At 30.2% G+C, this 20267-nt stretch overlaps 1 protein-coding gene across 1 annotated transcript; it reads right to left on the bottom strand.

The window, feature by feature from the left end:
- Positions 1–1735: 1735 nt before the first annotated feature.
- LOC148301544 (maltase A1-like) lies at positions 1736–19935 on the bottom strand. Its single transcript, XM_088273089.1, has 12 exons — positions 19912–19935; positions 18122–18316; positions 16357–16536; positions 14877–15037; positions 13842–13967; positions 12956–13203; positions 11356–11554; positions 9248–9355; positions 6983–7133; positions 6038–6233; positions 3371–3514; positions 1736–2048 (listed from the first exon to the last, which is right to left on the bottom strand). The coding sequence occupies exons 2-12, from the start codon at positions 18303–18305 to the stop codon at positions 1919–1921; spliced, it is 1827 nt and encodes a 608-aa protein (XP_088129215.1). The 5' UTR covers positions 18306–18316; positions 19912–19935; the 3' UTR covers positions 1736–1918.
- Positions 19936–20267: the final 332 nt, after the last annotated feature.

Below are 20267 nucleotides of genomic sequence, written 5' to 3'. Positions count from 1 at the left end.
ATAAATACCCTTTGCATCATTGGGGTACAAATAGTCAGAAGAAAAAAAAGAAAAATGTATTTTTTCATGGTTATCTCTATCTCACAACTTAATTTTACAACACTTTTATAACAAAATAAATTAAATGATTTATGCCATCATCGTAAAAGTTTTGAATGCAAATAATTTAAATTAATCAAATAAGCGGTTGACTCTCTATTGAAATGTGTACATGTTAATTTATCAACTATTTTGTATTTGAAGAATATACAACAAAATCTGACAAAACCATGGTTTATGCGTGGATATATAATATGCTAGAATACATGATTTACTTTGTCATGAAGGTAATTGTAATCATAATTTCAATTACTCGTATGTAATAAAATAAGCTTATTTGTAAAAAAATATTTTAAAGTATCTTCTGACTGTCTATTTAATTCACTGTCTCAAATTTGCTTTGTTTTTAACTGTCTCATATACGCTTTGTCGAAAAATGATTCATTAACATAGTCGATCCATCAATTAAGATAACCTGTGCTTACTTTAATGTATTTTTTATTATTGATAAATTATAATTAATTTTTCATTTATTTTCAGGTAAGGAACTCGTTTCACTGATAAATGAAGACACGTTAAGGTAGATCACTTCCTTATTAAAACTTATTAAAACAAAATATGCAGTATACGTGTATTTTTATAATATTATTTTGTTTTTTATTTATTCAGTTAACATATTCTCAATGATATCATCTCTTTATTTTTATAAATATCTTTTGTTTTGACTTAAAACTAAACGATTTAATGAGAACTTCTGCAGTTCTCGAAACTTCTTGTGTTTACAGTATTAAACCCAAAAGTTCTTACATGAGTATTTTGTTTTTTTAGTAAAGTATGTATGTACATATATACACATACTTTACTTACTTAACTAGTGAAAAAAAATCGTTGCACTGTTTTCTCAATAAGAAATTGCTTTATATTTTCATCAAACTTTAATAAAAAGAAGAATTTTCCACCGAAAGAAAAACGTGAAAACATCATATACTCGTAAATTATTTGTACCTACTTTACAAAATTTCATTGTTGGCCAAAAAAACAAGACTTTTCAATCTCGTGTTGATTTTTCAGTCACCAAAAATCGGCAAGCTTCCGGGGTAATTTATTTCTATTATTATCACGTCTGTGGTGATAATAAAGATCTGATTTACACTCTCATTCCAATTGATTCATTTTATCCGACCAAATTTACACAGGAATATGATCGTTCTAGAGAATGAATCGTTTTTCATATTTAATCGTGTATTTCGAGAATTTTTTTCAAAATGTTCATTTCAAAAATGTATCCAAAGTAACTTCTTTTTCTTTTTCTTCAACTCCTCACCCACGCTTGATGGTGCATAGGGCACTGCATCATATAAACGCAGTGTTATCTTGATCGTTAACACATGAATGGAAGCTGATCAGCCCTCCGTTTCAGGTACCTTCTTCATACCCTTATCCACACCCGATGGTGCATAGGACACTGCATCATATTAACGTTGTATTATCTTTATCGTTAACATTTAATGGAAGGTGATCAGCTCTCCGTTTCAGTTATCTGTCTAGGGTAATATTGAATAAATATTAGAGTGAAAAAAATCACTTTTATTTATTTGAACCCTCCTGGGAATCCTCGAACGGTAGCCGAGCGTGCTGACTTTAACACTACAGAGTTACATAGTAATTTCACTAAAAGATTTTTAAAAAAAACTAGTAGAAGGATTAGAATATTTTTATTTAGATCAAATAACAAATAGATAAGAAATTTTACTATATTTTTAAACGACAAAATAAAAATATTTTACTTTTTTACATCTCACTAAATTGACTTATTTAGTGTGTTTGTATTTTATTTCATACAAATTTTAGTTAATTGCGGTGATAGAAAATCGTGATTTCACAGGAACATTTTTGCTAAGAACGCCACTAGAAATATTGTAAGCCCTGCTGTTACAGCAGATGCAGATGACTTCAGAACCAAAGATTCGAATGGGTGCAATTCCACACTCTTGGATGGAACTTCAGACCTGAATCAAATAATACATAGGCATTTATTATTAATAAAACAATATTTTAACGGTAAAACAAATTTATGAGACGAATGCAATAGGAAAAAGGAGCAGAGGAAGACCGAGAAAAACATAGCACGATCAGGTATGCCAAATACTTGAAAGTGGTCAGGTTAGGAGTCGTAATAATCGGCGGGTATGTTTGAGGAGATGCATGAACGTGGAAGAGGCGAAGAATTTTTGCAAAGATAGAGTGGTGTGGCGTTCTATTCTCTCTGCCTACCCCCGCGGGGAAGCGTGATGGTTAGTTAGTTAGTTAGTCAAAACAATATGTTTTCGAATTCAATTAAAATAATTATTTACGATTTTTTGGAGTATGTTCAAATCCTTGTTGTGAACAAGGATTTGGACGCACCCAAAATGTTATACAAAATGTAACTATTAAAATTATTAAAAATTTAAAAACTTGTTTTCAGGCATCTCCCAGTATGTTGAATAATTAGATAAAGATCTTTTATACATTTTAAAGGGTCTCTCCTGAATAAAACTTACTCAAATCAACCATTTATACTGCACATAAACTCGCACCTGATGCGATGTAAGATGCAAATCATATACATAAATATATATATATATATATATATATATATATATATATATATATATATATATATATATATATATATATATATATATATATATATATATATATATATATATATATATGTATATAAATATATATATATATATATATATATATATATATATATATATGTATATATATATATATATATATATATATATATATATATATATATATATATATATATATATATATATATATATATATATATATGTATATATATATGTATATAAATATATAAATATAAATATATATGTATGTGTGTGTGTGTGTGTGTGTGTGTGTGTGTGTGTGTCCGTGTGTGTGAGTGAGTGTGTGTTTGTATTTGTTTGCGTGTGTAGAATCATGGGTAGAATGGTGAATATTACATGCATATAAAGTGATCACTTAAACGTAAGTCGTAAGCCCCGAAAATACCCAGAATTCCAAATTCCTCTCATCTTTGTTGAAGTGTAAAGTGTGAAATAATAACGATCTGAATTTCCAACAACAAGAAAAAAAATCGAATCAATTATTTTGGCCCAAACTTGTTCAATCTTGAGTCTATCAAAATAGTGTGTTCAAGATTCTTTGCTTATTCTGCGTAGCTTATTTTAAGATGAATATGCCCTAATATCGCAATGCATTTTGACCGTTTTTATAGGTCTCTCGCTTGAATAGAAATTCATTTTAAAAAATAGTCAAAATTTTAACTTACTCGATGGGTTTCGTCGATTGAATACTTGTTTCAACAACAACAAGGTCTTCTGCTAATCCACTGAATGCGTTATTTAGGTTGATTGTGTGATTGTTTCCACCAAGATTGATCACCACGACATATGAATCCAAATCATCTATTGATCTAAATAATAATAAAAATAAAAATATTTTATTAAATTATAAGCAATGAAAATTATTTCAACATTTTGAGTGTGTCCAAATACTTGTTCACAAAATCTGGATTATCTCCAATTACAGGAATTATTTTCATATTATTTTTTGACATCACATCAATAATATGAAAATAACTCCTGTAATTGGAGATAATCCAGATTTTGTGAACAAGTATTTGGACACACTCAAAATGTTGTAAATAAATTATCTGGTCAAATTATAAGCTTAATAATAAAAATGAAAATGGTATTTTCTGGCGTTTCTCATGTGTGTGATTATAATCCGGGATTCGGATCTCACATACTAATATAAGAGTTTTTGCTTAATAAAAAGCTTCTTTACATCTCACCAATAGATGTCTCTAGTGAAGTTTTAGTGATTCATGAACAAGGTTTCTAAATTGGTTCATATATATAGAACTTCCAAGAATTTGAGTAGTGTGGTTGTCAATAATGGGTAGAATTGGTGAATGTTACACGTGTGTAAAGTGATCACTCAAACCAGCCTATGACGGTCGTAAGCCCCGTAAATGCCCAGACTTCCATATTCTTCTTCATCTTTGATGAGATGTCAAAAAATAATATGAAAATTATTTCATTTTAAAATCAGGTCTTTCTTAAAAGTACCTACTAACATTAATGTTTTTATTTATTGATCTATTGAAAGCTGTCCCACCACATTGTCCAGATCTGATACAGAAGCATCTAGGCTTCTTGATAGACCTACTCTTGCAAAGCAATTTTTTTAAACTATGTTGAGAAATTTATTGAAAATATGAAAAACGATCAAATTGTATCCCGATTTTACTGTGAATTTACATTTAAAAGCTTTCAATATCCCTGTCACTGCCAATCAAAATAAAACAAGTTTGTAAATACACCACCAAATTGTCTAGAAGTACCCCGTTGTAGGCTTAGTTGATCAGTATTTAGTTCAGTTAGTCAGCTAGATCCAATTCCGACCCGACGTTGGCTGTCAGACGCCTACAATCCCGACCAGCGCAGCATACACGGAACAGTGCAAAGATATATTGATCTAAGAATCTTTTTAAAAAAAAAACGGCAGACGCCGTGGCGTAGTTGGGTAGACGCTTGACTACGAAATTGGCGTCGCGGGTTCGATTTCCGCCAATTGCAAAGTAAAATCAGGAATGATTTATTTTCAATTGGTTTGTGATGCATTTGTCACATTAACCTTCCCAATCTTTACTATCCTACCTGCAGATAAGCATCTAAAAGTAGGGGCTTTGCAGGTCATTCCCTTTTTTGAAATCTTCTGCCACTTTTAGTGAAAGAACATGTGTTAGAATTTCATAAATAAAGTCTAAGGAAAAGGTATGAACCGTTTCTTCACTTCTAACTACTTCTACAAGGGAAAATGCGTAGTAGCAGTAGATAAAAAATATTGTTGAAAATACAAAATACTGGATGCATAATACAGTACAAAACTAGCAAGCCAACCTGATAAATAAATCAAAGGCAATAACCGTTTTCATCTGAATATTCTATTTCGATGACCTCTGGCGCTTATAAAATCGGTTTGTAGAATTTCAATTATTTTTGTATTTTTTTAAAGAAATTATTGATGAACGGTTTCGTACACAACAGCGGCTCCTAACCTGTGGTACGCGCACCACCGGTGGTACACAAGAGGATAGTTAGTGATAAGCGAAAAATAATCAGTAATGGTGGACAAAAAGTTTTGAAAAAATTAGGCACAAGAATATAATTTAAACTTTTGTATTTTTCCTAATTTAATTTCAAACACATATATTTACTATTAATTTTCGGAAAAAATTGCCTGTGGCGCATTTCATTTTTTGAACAAATAATTTGATTTAATTCCTTTTTTTTCATAAAAAATAGTTGTTATAAAAATACTTCTTTAAATGTCCTGGTTTTGATTTTCGACAAGGAATAAGCTTTGCCACTATTTATTAACAATCTTAAAAAAATCATTGTGATAAGTAAGGTTTAAACGTCTCATTTTTATAAGAAAAAAATAAAGCTTTATTATTTTTTTCAAACATAAATAAATTGAGTTTTAGTAAATATAGTAACCCTATATATAAGTTATTATGCAAATAGAATAACAAATTTCTCGAAATACAATCATAATTGCAAAGTGGTTCAATTAAGCGTGATGTACTACCAAGTGGTACGCGAGACAAAAATGGTTGGGTAACGCTGGTATACAATGATTTGTTTTCATAGATACAATTTTTTTAAATCATTTTTTTTAATTACATGCATTACGGCGCTGCCTGTGTTGAGCCAAAATACTAACATGTTAATACATTTTTTTATTTACTTGATTTTATACATTACATACAATAGATACAATAACAATTTACAGTAAAAAGGTTTTGCAATAAAATAATTACACTTGGACTTTAATTAATTCTCTTTTCACCTTGTTCCTACCAACGAGAAACAACCATCGACGGACACTGTTCTTTAATAATAATGTAAAAGATTCATTTATCACATACCTGTAGAAAGCGAGAACATCAGGATTAATGGCCTTAGACTCTATGCCTCCGTGTGTGAATGCGGGTAATGATCGAATCTTAACCAAATTTTGGTATATTTTATAATGGCTTCTTGCAGCCTCCTTTTGATTCTTCAAATTAAGGTTTTCATAATTTTCGTTAACCGGAAGCCATGTTGTCGTATTTGTTGAAAACCCTTTGAATTAAATGTGTGTTGTAGTAAATTCTAATCATTGCTTTTTCATCTTGTAATATTCTATGGGTCGTTGTATTTCTTTTATCATTAATTTAAATACAATAGAACCTCTCATAACGAGCAAAATTCGTTCCAGAATCTTACTCGTTGAGCGAACATTTTTTTTACTGGCGCGGAAATCCTGGCTCACAAAAAAATGTCGTGAAATAGGGACCGGCCTTTTACGCGAAATGTCGCTCGTTAAGGGAGCAACATTTTCATATTTTTTTTGCTCGTTATACAAATTACTCCTTAAGAGATGTTTGCCCGTATTTTATAGTTGGAAACCATTTTTAGGTTCAGAGTTGATTTTAAAGGGACCCAATGGTGCATAGGGCACTGCATCATATAAACACATTGTTACCTTGATTGTAAACACATGAAGGAAAGGTGTTCAGTCTTCCGCTTCAGGTACCAGTACAGGGTAATATTGAATGAATATTAGAGTGAAAAAATCACTTATATTTATTTAACCCCCCTGGGATTCGAACCCGGGACCTCCAGAACGGTAGCCAAGCTAGCCAACGGTGCTTACCATTATACTACAGAGGCGGACATTCTTTGTCTGTTACAGCCACGGTAATTACTTTCATAACAAAAACGCCGGGTTTTATTTTTTATTCCTTCATGGATGGCCTCTTAACGCGTGTTTGACCTCTCTCTTACCTTTTCATGTATTTATACAAGAGTTCATGTAACACGATAATTACCTGCGCTAGTGGCATTTTCCCACTGGAATGGGGTCCTAGCCGGATCCCTGGAAGACTTCCAGTAATTGATTGGGTCATGAGTGTTGCATGCCTGAGGATCTTGTGTGTCTTCCCATGAAATAAATGTATTCACCATACCGATTTCTTCTCCCTTAATAAAATCAAACAACATAAATACGTTATTTATCGATTTGGCATCAACTTTGTGGAATGATATGTTGCTTTTTTGAAATAAACACTTTTATTAGACCACAAAGTGAATTTTATTTCACATGACTAGTTTCAAAAACTAAAGTTATTTTATGGACACGTGATCACAAAAACTTATTTTTTTATCAAATGATTTTTTTATGATCACCTATCGATGAAAATATCTGTAGTTTTCGAAACTGGTCGTGTAAAATAAAACTCAGTTTGTGGTCTAAAACATGTGATAACTTTTTCATCATTAAAATTATATATATATATATATATATATATATATATATATATATATATATATATATATATATATATATATATATATATATATATATATATATATATATATATGTATATATATATATATATATATTGGGTTGATGCAAAAGTTTTGACCGTTTTTTACATATATTTTTTAAAAAAAAAATTTTCTTGTGTATTATTTATTTTATAAATTATATAATTTCCATCAGTTCTTATAACCTTATTCCATCTTTCTATCAACTTATTAATACCAGTAGTATAAAATTCCGTGGATTTTAATGCGAAAAATGAAGTAAGGGATGTTTTTACTTGCTCTATTGAATAATTTTTTTCATCATTATAATTTTTTCGCAGTGATCGGAATAAATAAAAATCAGAAAGAGCAAGATCTGGAAAATACAGTGGATACTTGATAACATCCCAATTTAATTCATTTAGCTTGTGTTAGGTCATCATAGCCACATGTGGTCGCGCGTTGTCGTGATGAAACACTGCCCCTTTTCTGTTTACCAATTCTGGTCTATCCTTTTGAAGGACCATGTTCAATTTGGATAATTGCTGACAATATCATTCTGTTGTACTTGTCTTATAGTGTTCCAAGAGTTTAAAATACACAATACCCTTATTATTCCACCAAACACAAAGTATAACTTTTTTTTATGGATTTCGGCCTTCGAAGTTGTTAATGGGGCTTGTCCAGGTATAGTCCAATGTCTTTTTCTTGTCGCGTTATTGTACACGACCCATTTCTCATCTCCCGTCACCAAACGATGCAAAAAAGGTTCATGTTTTTGTCTCGCACTCAAAGCAACGCGCGTTGAAACACGATCCAATAAATTGGTAGCCGACAATTGCTGAGGTATCCAAACGTCGTACCGCGAAACCATTTCCATACGCTTCAAATGTCTTAATGCGATTGTTTGGTTGACTCCCATCATTGACACAATCTCCCTGTTGGTTAGACGTGGATTGGTGTCAATTATGACTTTTAATTCGTCGTCATCAGACTTCAATGGCCGCCCGGTACGTGGTTTATCAATGAGTGAAAAATCTCCAGATCGGAATTTTGCAAACCATCTTCGTACCTGTCGAACTTTGATGACATCTGCTCCATACACTTCACAAATGTTTTTGGTTGCCACACTCGCGGTATTGTGTTTACGGAATTCATAAAGTAAACAATACGTAAATGCACTTTATCGAACGACATTTTGAAAAAATACAAGGGGTTATTACTGTACTCTGGCCAGGCCAAAACTGAATAGAAAGTAGAGGGAAAGCATCCTTTATACAATGGAATCATAAAAAAAGAAGATACTATTCATAATTTATGAAAAAAAATTTTTTACCTGGGATCATAAAAAACGGTCATTACTTTTGCATCAACCCAATATATATATATATATATATATATATATATATATATATATATATATATATATATATATATATATATATATATATATATATATATATATATATATATATATATATATATATATATATATATATATGTATATATATATATATATAACTTTACCTTGATCATTGGAACTAATTACAGAATAAAACTAAATTACAATTTATCATATTACTTGAATAGAAAATTAAATGTGTTTAAAGGATTATTCTAGTACGTAGTACGTAAAGTAATTTGGGAAATAATCTAACATTTATTTCATGAAAGTTTTGTCAACTCAAAGGCTTAGTTGACGAAACTTTCAACTTAGGCTTCTAAAAATATGAAATGAATGATTGAAGAATACGAAAATATATATTTTTACTAAAAAAATGACTTACATTGTACGTTACAGCTACTCCAGGAAGTAAAAGGACCAGCATATTAAGTCCATCAATTCTTTCGGTGCCATAACGTGTTGCAACTCTCCATTGATCGTGGTTGCCGATCTAAAAGCGGAAAAAAAGATATGTGGAGGTCCTCACCAATATTGCACAAAAATCCTTTAAAAGCAAATCGGTTCTGTTTACTGTATTCTATCGAAATCTTAACTAAAGGTGCGGCAAAACATGACCAATCCTGAACCAATATGAAATCATTAAATCGCACCAAAACGTAACGATTTTACAAGCTAGAATTCCTAATTATTTAACCATCCACTCCCGGTTATATGTATTTACTACAACTCGACTTTTCAAATGAGAATATCAATATAAAATATAATAAATTAGATTCAATAGACTTAGTTGATAGTGGCGCCATCAGTTGAGAAATTTGTACGGTATATAAAGCTACCTCCAATTACACATGTGGAAAGAATCCAAGACCATTGCAAGTTTAAAGATGTAAAAAATTAACGCAATATGGAAGTTCAATAATGGGCAAAATACTGAACGTTACGCAAGTCTATAAAGTGGTCACTTAGCTGGCCAATCGACAAGTCTTACGCCTAGGTATGCTCAGACTTCATCTTCTTTCATATAAAATCAATAGATGGTGCATCTCAATTTGAGACGCCTTTAATTCTTACACTACTGAGAAAAATGCATTTGGTCAACAATGAAAAGGTTACGGGAATAAAATTTCTCACTATTTCATTTAAAATGCAATTCGCTTATATTTTTCTTTATCCAATACACTTAAAAAGTTTTAAACCTTGATCTTAAAGATCATTATATATTTTTTTATCTATTTCTAAAGAAGGTAGTTATAACTAATGAGTTGTTCCTAGATCATAGTCGATCTATTGGTCCGATGGCGACATAAAAGCAATATCTTCAGATTAGCAAACGATAATTGATGTATATCTTATCAATTTTTTATCCTTTTACCTAATTTGGGATCAAATAAATGATTTCGTACTCTAAACATATATGATATCAGTGTATTCATACATATGAATTTTGAAAGGAATAATAATTATTATTTGTTGATTTGGCATTTACTCAGTAGAATAACGTGATGATTTAAATATTCATATAAAAATAATGGGATTAAAAGACAACTTTTGAGTTTATACTTCTTGTTAACAAGACATTACAACTTATAAAAGTGATAATTTTATCCTTCATGACGCACATTATGCTGGTTAAAGTATAAGCATAAATTTGGTTCAATCTTATTTGAAAATTACTCATACCGCATAAAAAAAACCTTAGTAAAGTTTATATACTTTATTTTTATTTCTCTCATGAAGACATATTTCTCCTATACTCTAGCTGCAGTAAAATCTCGATATAGTGAACCTCTATAAATGCCCAGACTTCCATATTCTTATTCATCTATGATGAGATATAATTTTTTTTAAATAACTCCTTGTTGGAGATATTTTATGAGACAAATTATTGACTATTCGCCAGATAACGATATTATACAATGTATATTTTACGCATTTTTTAATCTTGAAGAATCCTGGATTACCGAAAGAAAGAGCGTCGATATCAAACAGCAATATCACTTCATGCCGAGTGTCTGAAGATAATTAAATGATTTTGGTTTGTGTTTTGTTTTGTTTTTTTTTTTTATTATTTATGTTTTACTAAGTGAATACCACTATTTGTTACTAATAGTGGTATTTACTAAGTAAAGAATAGATTTTACCACAAAGTGGCTGCCGAATCAATAAAAAAAATTGCTTTCTAATTTAATTGGGGGTTTTTATTGTTTGTTTGCATGTGTTTTATATATAACAATGCTCTTTTTTTTAAAAAAGGTTGATTTATTTAAAACTTATTTTATATAACAGACTTTCAGCTTTAACGGATACCCCTCTCCCCAATTAGTCCTCTATATCGAGGTTTTGCTGTACTAACTTTTTCAACTATAAGATTAACGAGTTGCCAAGCGTGTTGGCTGGATAATTTACTGTTGGCATTGCGAAGGCGTGCACCAGCAAAAATAAGCTCACACAAAAATACGCTATTAACCTCTATTAAGCTGAGATACTTACCACCCAGTTGGGAGTTTTTCCTTTCGGCATATTATCCATCCAATTATCGATTATTTTCTTAAAATCAGACGCAGTGGAATTCTCATCGGCACTGCTTATAAGTCCAAAATTAAATGGAAAATTAGATCCATCACTGGTTCCATTACCATAGTAGAGCATTGTATTATTGATATCTGTGTAAGCTTCAGTCATTATGATTCTGTAAAAAAAATATTTATTCACTTGTTTCCAAGAGATTCCTAATATATGATAAAGTAATCAAGATAAAAATATATCTATTTAAAAAAATCAATGAATAATAATTTTATCGTTTTAATTTTTTTTGCTGTAACTTAATATATTTAACGTTTTAAGGTATGATCCCGATCACGATAACAAATTTTATCGAATGTGATTAGTATCACATTAAATTAATATTTTAAAATTCTTTTTTTTTTATATAATATATGTACATCTCAAAAAAATCTTCTAAATATGTGGAAAATTCCATTTTGATTATATGTATATTGTAATACGAATCAAATTATCGTAATTAACCGAAAAACAATTCACGATTCTAGCTGCACAGCAGAGTGCCCTAGGCATCATTGTGTGTAGATAAATTGTTATACATAAAAGAGACAACGAAATTTACATAATAAATAATAATAGACTTATTTTATGTCTCTTTCGTTTTTTTATTTAATTTAAGCAACGAAAGTAATTAACAACTGGAAAATTTCACAATGAACAAATTTTAGAAGAAGCCATTTATTTTTAACCATACTATAATTTAAACAGATGTTGATAAGAATTTGCAAAAATATTGTTTTTTATCATATATGTATAAGTAGCCAAATCAAAGAAAAATACAATGTCCGGTCAAGAGAAAATATTAAAAATTAAACAGTACCGATATAATGTGACCGTTTCATACAGCAAAAAAAGATAGCAAACCTAATAAATGCCTAGACTTTAATATTTCTTCTAAATAAAACTTATTTTTTTCTTTTAGGGTAATATTTGTTAAATATCTTTTGCAATGCCTACTTTCTCCAGGAGTGTCCTGTGGTATTTTAAAATCATTTCAAACATGAGATTTTTTTATTATTCTTAAATATAAAGAACAACATTTTGAGTATGTTCAAACACTTTTTCACAAATCTGATTTGTGAACAAGTATTTGGGCACACTCAAAATGTTATAAATAAATGAACTGTTCAAATTATAAACAAAAATAATGAAATGAAAGTAATCTTTTCTGGCGCTTCTCATGTATGTGATTATAATCCAGGATTCGAAACTCATATACAAATGAACGAGTTTCTGCTCAATAAAAGGCTTCTTTAATTTCACCAATAGATGTCTCTAGTAAAATTCTAGTGATTCAAGTACAATGTTTCGAAATCGAATAATATATATAGAACTTCCAAGAATTTGAGTAGCGTGGTTGTGAATTATGGGTAGAGTTGGTGAATGTTACACGTGTATAAAGTGGTCACTTAAATCAGCCTATGACGGTCGGAAGCCCGGTAAATGCGCAGACTTTCATATTCCTCTGCATCCATGTTGAGATGTCATAAAAGAAAAGAAATGTAAAGTAGTTTTGTTTTTTAAATACCTAGAAAAGTTTTCAGATGTATAGTTGTTTAATAACTGTCTCCATTCGTACACCATCCAGTGAGTCTCAGGCAGGTCCTTTGTGTAGATATGATCGACGTAGCCGTAATCTTCGGGATCAGGGTTGCCTGTCAATGGCTCATCAGGATACGTTCCGTTGAAGTCCTTCTTATCAACCTCAAACTGGTGGTTGATGGCGTCAATTCTAAAGCCTCCGATTCCTTTGTCGAGCCAGAATCTCAGCACATCCTAGAATATGAATTATTCAAAGCGTTCGACCCTCATTTTGTGCCAATTCACGCAGTTACCAACAAATCGCTATCGTACCGCTTTTCTAGGCTCAATTTACAGATAGATCTAAGCTTCGTTTCCCTTAAGAGACGTTTTGTTTATTGTAAGAAGATGTAAATATATATGATATTAAATTAAATGTAAATATTAGTTTGTTTTAAATAATATATAAGCTTACTAAAAATATAATTAAGAAAATTAAAAATATATTGATTAATCCTTTTTTATGTACATATTTTTGTTTCGACCGTATCTTTATACATTTATATTATTTATACTATTCTTATATTGTTAACTCATCCATTCACAAGAATTTCGCCCAAAAATGCTTTACTTCATTTAAATTCAATATTGAATTAAAATAAAAGATTTCGAGTGATGGAAATCTTTATTTGGACCTCTACAATTTATTTTGTTAAGAAGAAAAGGCGATATCCGTCAAGTGGCTGCCGCCAGTCTTGATACGCATTTGTGCCTGTTTTATCAATATTTTTATACTGTATATGATTGACGTGCGACCCCATTGGCAAAAATTATAGCATCTTTCGATAGGGTGGTTAGTTTTGAGCCGATGTGTATATTTTTTTTCAACATACCTTCATTCCTTCGACGACATCGGGGTTCCTATAATTAAGGTCGGGTTGTTGTACAGCAAACTGATGCAAATAATACTGTCCCCTCTCTTGATTATACTCCCAAGCAGATCCTCGAAACACGCTTACCTTTAAATGAGAAAATGTCCTTATTAACCATGAAAACATTTCACGTTACTATCTACAAAACATGAAGGCTACGTGTGTGTTAACCGGAGTAAAAAAGGGTGTTTTTTAGAGGTTTGGCTTGAAGACAAGCGCTGTAGCGTAGTTGGGTAGACGCTCGACTGTGAAACTGGCGTCGTGGGTTTGATTCCCGCCAAGTGCGAAATAAATTCAAGAAAGATTTATTTTCAATAGGTCTGAGTATTTGTGATGTATTTTTACATTTACCTTCCCTTTTCTTACTATCCTACCTCCAGACAAGCCTCTAATAAAAGGCTATGTGGGTTGTTCCTTTTTAAAAATAAATAAACTGACAACATTGTTTTTACGGACTGTCAATTTGACAGTTGAAAGTTGATTTGTAGTCAGTGCGTTTCGCCATTTCACTATGAATAGACTGAATATATAATATGCGCGTCGTAAGTTCAATGAATGGGCCGAAAACAATATTCAGCGTGATCCTTTTTTTCAACGCAAAATTGTGTTCACCGATGAGGCACATTTTTGGTTAAATGGCTAAGTCAATAAGCAGAATTTCCAAATTCGGAGTGAAGAAAACCCAGAAACCTTTGTCAAAACGCCCTTACATCCATTAAAAGTCTTAAAGTTACTTTTTGGTGTGCTTTATGGGCAGGTGGAATCATTGACCCCTATATTTTTAAATACGATGCCGGCCAGAATGTTACGATCAATGGAGAGTGCCACAGAACCATGATTACTGATTTCTTCGTACCTCAGTTGAATGGCATTGATATTGACAGCTGTAGTTTCAACAATATGGCGCAATATACCACACGGTTAGTGCCACCTTCAATTTATTGCGGAAATTTAAATTTGTATATCTCTAAAAAAATACCATATATTATAACATACCCAATTATTAGGAGGGAAATGTTCAGTATGATTTTCATTCCAAATTGGATCCTCCCAGATATACCAGTCAGTTTTGTTGTTTCTTTTTGCCGCTGAATCCTTGAACCATTGACACTGGTCACTGGAATGATTGGGAACGAAATCCATAATGATCTTGATGCCTGTAAATATTTTTATTAAGTCTTCTTTCAGCAATATTTCATTTTTACAAACGAAACGTTTGTGCATTTAAATTGTTTGCACTGTTTGAATTTGTGTCCTTTTAACTTTATTAAACAAACATACATATTGCTTTAAAATAAAAATACTGGTATCAGAGGATAATGTGCAACGATACTCTAAATTCCATTCGTTATAATCGTACTTCTATTCATGCATACTCATTGATTGCGCAATCTTTTGATATGACGTCACCTAAATGCTTGTTTATCACATTGAAACTAAGATATTTATTTTTAAATCTAATAAATTTGTTTGAAGCAAATGTTTTCAATATAAAAAGCGTTAAAATTACTGTACATTATTATTAAGTGACAGTACACATTATATAAAAGTAAAATACTAGTGATATTTTACTGAAACACATTTCAGTTACAGTGCACATATTAGTGATAGCACACATATTAGTTTAAATTATTAGTGCGCCTCCATAGTGTAGTGTTTATTACATTTGGCCACTATGCTAGAGGACCCGGGTTCAATTCTCGGGGGGTCCAAAATAAATGTTATTGTTTTTTTCACTAATATTACCCAGGACTGGTACTTTAAGTGCAGGACTGATCACCTTGCCATTTTCAAATAAATGATCAAACTAATATTGCAACAATTTGATGCAGTGCCTTTGATATACCATTGTGTTAAGATAAGAGTCACTTGAGTTAATACGTGAAAATGCTCTACAAAAAGATCCTTGTTTATTGTTCCTAAACAATCTTTGAGAGAAAACATAAAAAACGAACGACAAATACGAAACCGAATTTAATATTTTGATTTATTTGAGCATCGAATATTTTTATTGTTTGTCGTTTTTCATTCACCGTATTCATATCAATCTCTTTGTAACATTCATACGACCAAGTCAAGACATACTCGAAACCCTTTTTCAATCATCAAAAAACTATTCTACTGTTTCTTATCAAGACTGCGTTAAAAAACCATATATTTCCTTTTGTGTTTCATTTAGCAATTCTCAATTCATTCAAGCGTAAGCGTTCAGATTAATCTAAGCATTGTTTTGAAATAGTGTATAAGACAGTAAAATTAACGAATAAATAAATGACATTCGTTTGATAATGCCATAACTAGGCGAAACAATTGTCACATTATTATTTTTTGTGTTTTTGTTAATAAAATACAACTTAGTAGACTCAAAAAATCTGTGTTTGATTTAAAATGATTAACATTTATTGAAATGGAGTTCTACAAATTAAACGCCAAATCAATGAATAAATAATAAATTAGGAGTTTGTGAATGTCCTACCCAGCGATTTTGCTTTTTCTAGTAGATTTTCGAAGTCAGTCATGTTGCCAAAGATGGGGTCAATATCATAAAAATCTTCAATATCGTATCCAAAATCTTTCATGGGTGATTTTAAAATTGGCGATAACCACGTAGCACCGACTCCTGCATCCTTCAGGTGATCTAATTTACTTATGATTCCTGAAAGAAAGTATAAATGAGAATTATTTATGTTAATGGAAAAAAATGTATATATGTATATATATATATATATATATATATATATATATATATATATATATATATATATATATATATATATATATATATATATATGTGTGTGTGTATATATAAAAACTAACTAACTACCTAACCGTCACGCCGCTTCCCCTCAGGGGTAGGCAGAGTAATAGAGCGCCACACCATATATGGTATATATTATAAACGCATAAAGATAGCTCACAGAATATAACCAAAATGACCACATACGGATACACTCAGAAGGATGAAGAAGAAGAAAAAAATTGATAGGTGTTCGAATAGTGATATAAGAAAAAAATTCTAGGCTGATAAAACAAATTCATGATACAAATGTGGTTTGTAATAAAAACAGGGGAAGACCAAGAAAAACTTAGCATGATAAAGTATTTAAAATACTTGAAATTGGTTAGGTCAAGAGTCGGAATAAGTTGCGGGTATATTATGTGGTTTGTACACCTGTTTATCATTACATAAAAATTATTTGTCAATTGCAAAATTTAATAACGTAAGTCGAGATAATTTTCCTATGCAAATCTTTCACGGTAGGTACTTAAATTTGAATAAACTTTTAAAAAACGCTAATGCGTCGTTGTACATCGTTTGTTTCTTTCAACGTCGTTAGCGGAAATAATAATGTATGCACAATTATTTATTATTACAAGTACGTTGTACAAGTACAAACGAATGTATTATAAGATAAAATCTATGCACGTTACTAAACCATTTACTACGTGGTACATAATGCTTCAATTCTACGAGTAGAAGTACTTGAAAACTGATTTAACTTATCTAGTATCACTATAAATCTTCCTTTATTTTAAATGACTTCTTTAAATTAAAGTAAAGTCTTATCGTAACAAACAAGTACGTTTAAAATGATCCTTGGTCGTGGTGTATATGTATGACTACAAACATACATACGTATAGTATATACATATCGATTTTCTCATTGATTAACTTATACATGTGGTATATATCAATTGACCAGCATTAAAAGTAACACTCTCCTTATCATTCATCGTTCACTTTGTGTAATACCACTTTTCTAAGTGGTATTACATAAAGTGAACGATGAATGAAAAGAAGAATGTTATTTCACCATACTACAATGTTAACAATGCATAATTTAATATATGAACAAAAAAAGTTTTAAAATTTTCAACACAAATATTAAAGCTTTCAGATCATTAATGTATATTACATTTACACGCAAAAAGTATTCATACAAACACATATATTTACTATTTTTAAATATTTAATGCTTTATTTTCAGTAGAAGAAAAACATTTAATAGTGCTGTTTTTTTTCGTTTTAAATTACTTGAGGCTGTAACAATAAAAATGGTATCTTAGTATTTAAGGAAAAGATTTTTAGAGTATGGATTTTTGAATTTAATAAAACTCAAGTATTTGATATTATTGGTTTATAATCACTTGTCGATATTTCAATATCAGTTTAATGTGAAACATTCAGAAAATTTCAGAATTCCCTAAAAATGACAAAAAAATCAATACACGGAAGTTACCTTTGAGATCTCCTACGCCGTCGCCATCGCTGTCCATAAAAGACCTAGGATATATCTGGTAGAACACGGTTTTTTGCCACCATTCTAGTTCTCCAAGATCACGAGATTCCGTTGGGCCTAAGATAACTCCTGAGCACGAGTTCACTGCCAGGCATATGGCAAATAAAAGGAAAAATCCCGCCATCCCAGTAACCGCTAGAAAATAAGTATTCTACACTTTACACAATAGTATGTTCAACATCTACAATCTACACAAATACATAGTGCGTTATATGTAGAGTTCGTGAAGTGATGCCCAATCAACATATATACAATCAGTGGTATGCACAGAGTTTTTAATTAGGGTAGGTAGTAAGGGTTGGGTAAGGATATTGATAGCATTTCGCTCACTCCTTTCAAGAACGTCATAAATCAAAAAACTTGATTTTTCAGGAGAATGATTTAAAGATTTAAAAATATAACACAATGTATTAAAAATAAATATCAAGCCACTTATTAAACTTTTTACTGTGCAACAGATCTTTTTAGGTAAAACCTGAAGGTTTTTTCTCCATTTGAAAAATATTTAATTTATTTAAAAAAAATAATTAAACGATACATTTATTTCAAAATGCTAAAACAACATTTTCTGCCCTGTAGCGGGTAAATATTAAATTAAAAATATGGCTCTTTTGCTGAGATATAGTACATTTTCTGGACATTCCGAAAACATGCACAACTGAAAATTGACGATTTTTTATTTATGACGTTCTTTAAAGGAGTGAGCGATTTAGGCTTGCTGACAGACTTTTTCTTGCAAAGCAAATTGCGAAAATGTGAAACAAAGTTGTATCAGTTTACTGTGAATTTACATTTGAATGCTTTCAATATCCCTAGTTGGGTAAGAATAAGGCAAAGTAGGCAATGGTCGCGTTTTTATATGGAACGCGAGTATTCCAATGTTGGTATTGCTTTCCTTCCTTTATAGAATGCATGAATCTGTATACAATATTTTTATCGGGAAATAATTTTTACTAAAAGAAATATCTATGAAAATACTTCATTGCGATTCCTTTTCAGGTTTCTATGCAATTCTGGATAAAATGTATGTGGTACAAATCAGTTTTCCTTCAGCAATTTGCCGTTTTTTGGTAATTAATCAATGTCAAATTCATAATAACATACCAAATATCGAATGACTAATGTTATATATATATATATATATATATATATATATATATATATATATATATATATATATATATATATATATATATATATATATTAATATAAAAATCGATAACGTTAAAAAGATAAATTATAGGTTTTTAATAGAAATATGAAAACAATGTAATTCACTATTTTTTATGTTTTGAATTATATCATCTGTAAATAACGAGTTAATGGTAATAAAAATAATGCGTTTTAAAAAACTAAGTTGCGATTTTCTATAAGTATATAAATGGTTGAAAAACGGTTGTTTTACATTTCTCATTAATTTAAATAAATAAATATGCCAAATAACATGAAATGAAACGTACATTTGATTGAATTTTATTTAATATCTTATAAATTAAACGCATATTTCCCGAAATAACCACTCAAACATCTTAGTTCTATCTAAAAATGAATAATTGTATAAATCTATTAAAATATCTTTTAAAAATTTAATCATTTTAACACTCAGTCAAAAAATACAATTTTAGGAGACAAAATACCCGTATTTTAGGGAAGCCAAATATTGTTTACTATACACATTTTTACAAATCATAAATCAAGTTCAAATATAATGCAAAAAATGGTTGACATACCGACTCACGCGTATTCTTCTGACTGATAAAACTTGGCCAGAGTTGCAATTTATAACCAAGCTACGATTATCTTTATCTACTACTTTATATGTCATCACAATTAGATTGAACGAAACTCCCTCAACGATTACTGTTGAGAAGCATATACATACTTCATTCTGCATGAAAGTGTAAAATACATTTATAAAATATATTTTATCCTATTTGAAAGATTTTGCATCATTTTATGAACATGAATCCGTATTCATAATACCTGCAAAGTATTGGTTATATTATTTTACAATATATGCGTGAATTAAAAAAAAAAATCAAGTGTTTTTTTAAGTTAACTTTATTTGATACTCGAAGTAGCAAAT

This window comes from Brachycentrus maculatus, unplaced genomic scaffold (assembly GCF_059751285.1).
Source record: "Brachycentrus maculatus isolate JH-2025_06_01 unplaced genomic scaffold, ASM5975128v1 h1tg000546l, whole genome shotgun sequence".
Lineage (NCBI taxonomy): Eukaryota > Metazoa > Arthropoda > Insecta > Trichoptera > Brachycentridae > Brachycentrus > Brachycentrus maculatus.
This window is presented reverse-complemented; position numbering and strand designations above follow the sequence as displayed.

Excerpts from the sequence above, each read along its gene's own strand:
- LOC148301544 (XM_088273089.1), bottom strand. The coding sequence starts at position 18,305 with ATGGCGGGATTTTTCCTTTTATTTGCCATATGCCTGGCAGTGAACTCG. Across the intron at positions 13,204-13,841 it reads ATGTCGTCGAAGGAATGAAG|GATGTGCTGAGATTCTGGCT; the intron begins GTATGTTGAAAA and ends TTCATATTCTAG. Across the intron at positions 2,049-3,370 it reads CAATCGACGAAACCCATCGA|GTCTGAAGTTCCATCCAAGA; the intron begins GTAAGTTAAAAT and ends TATTTGATTCAG.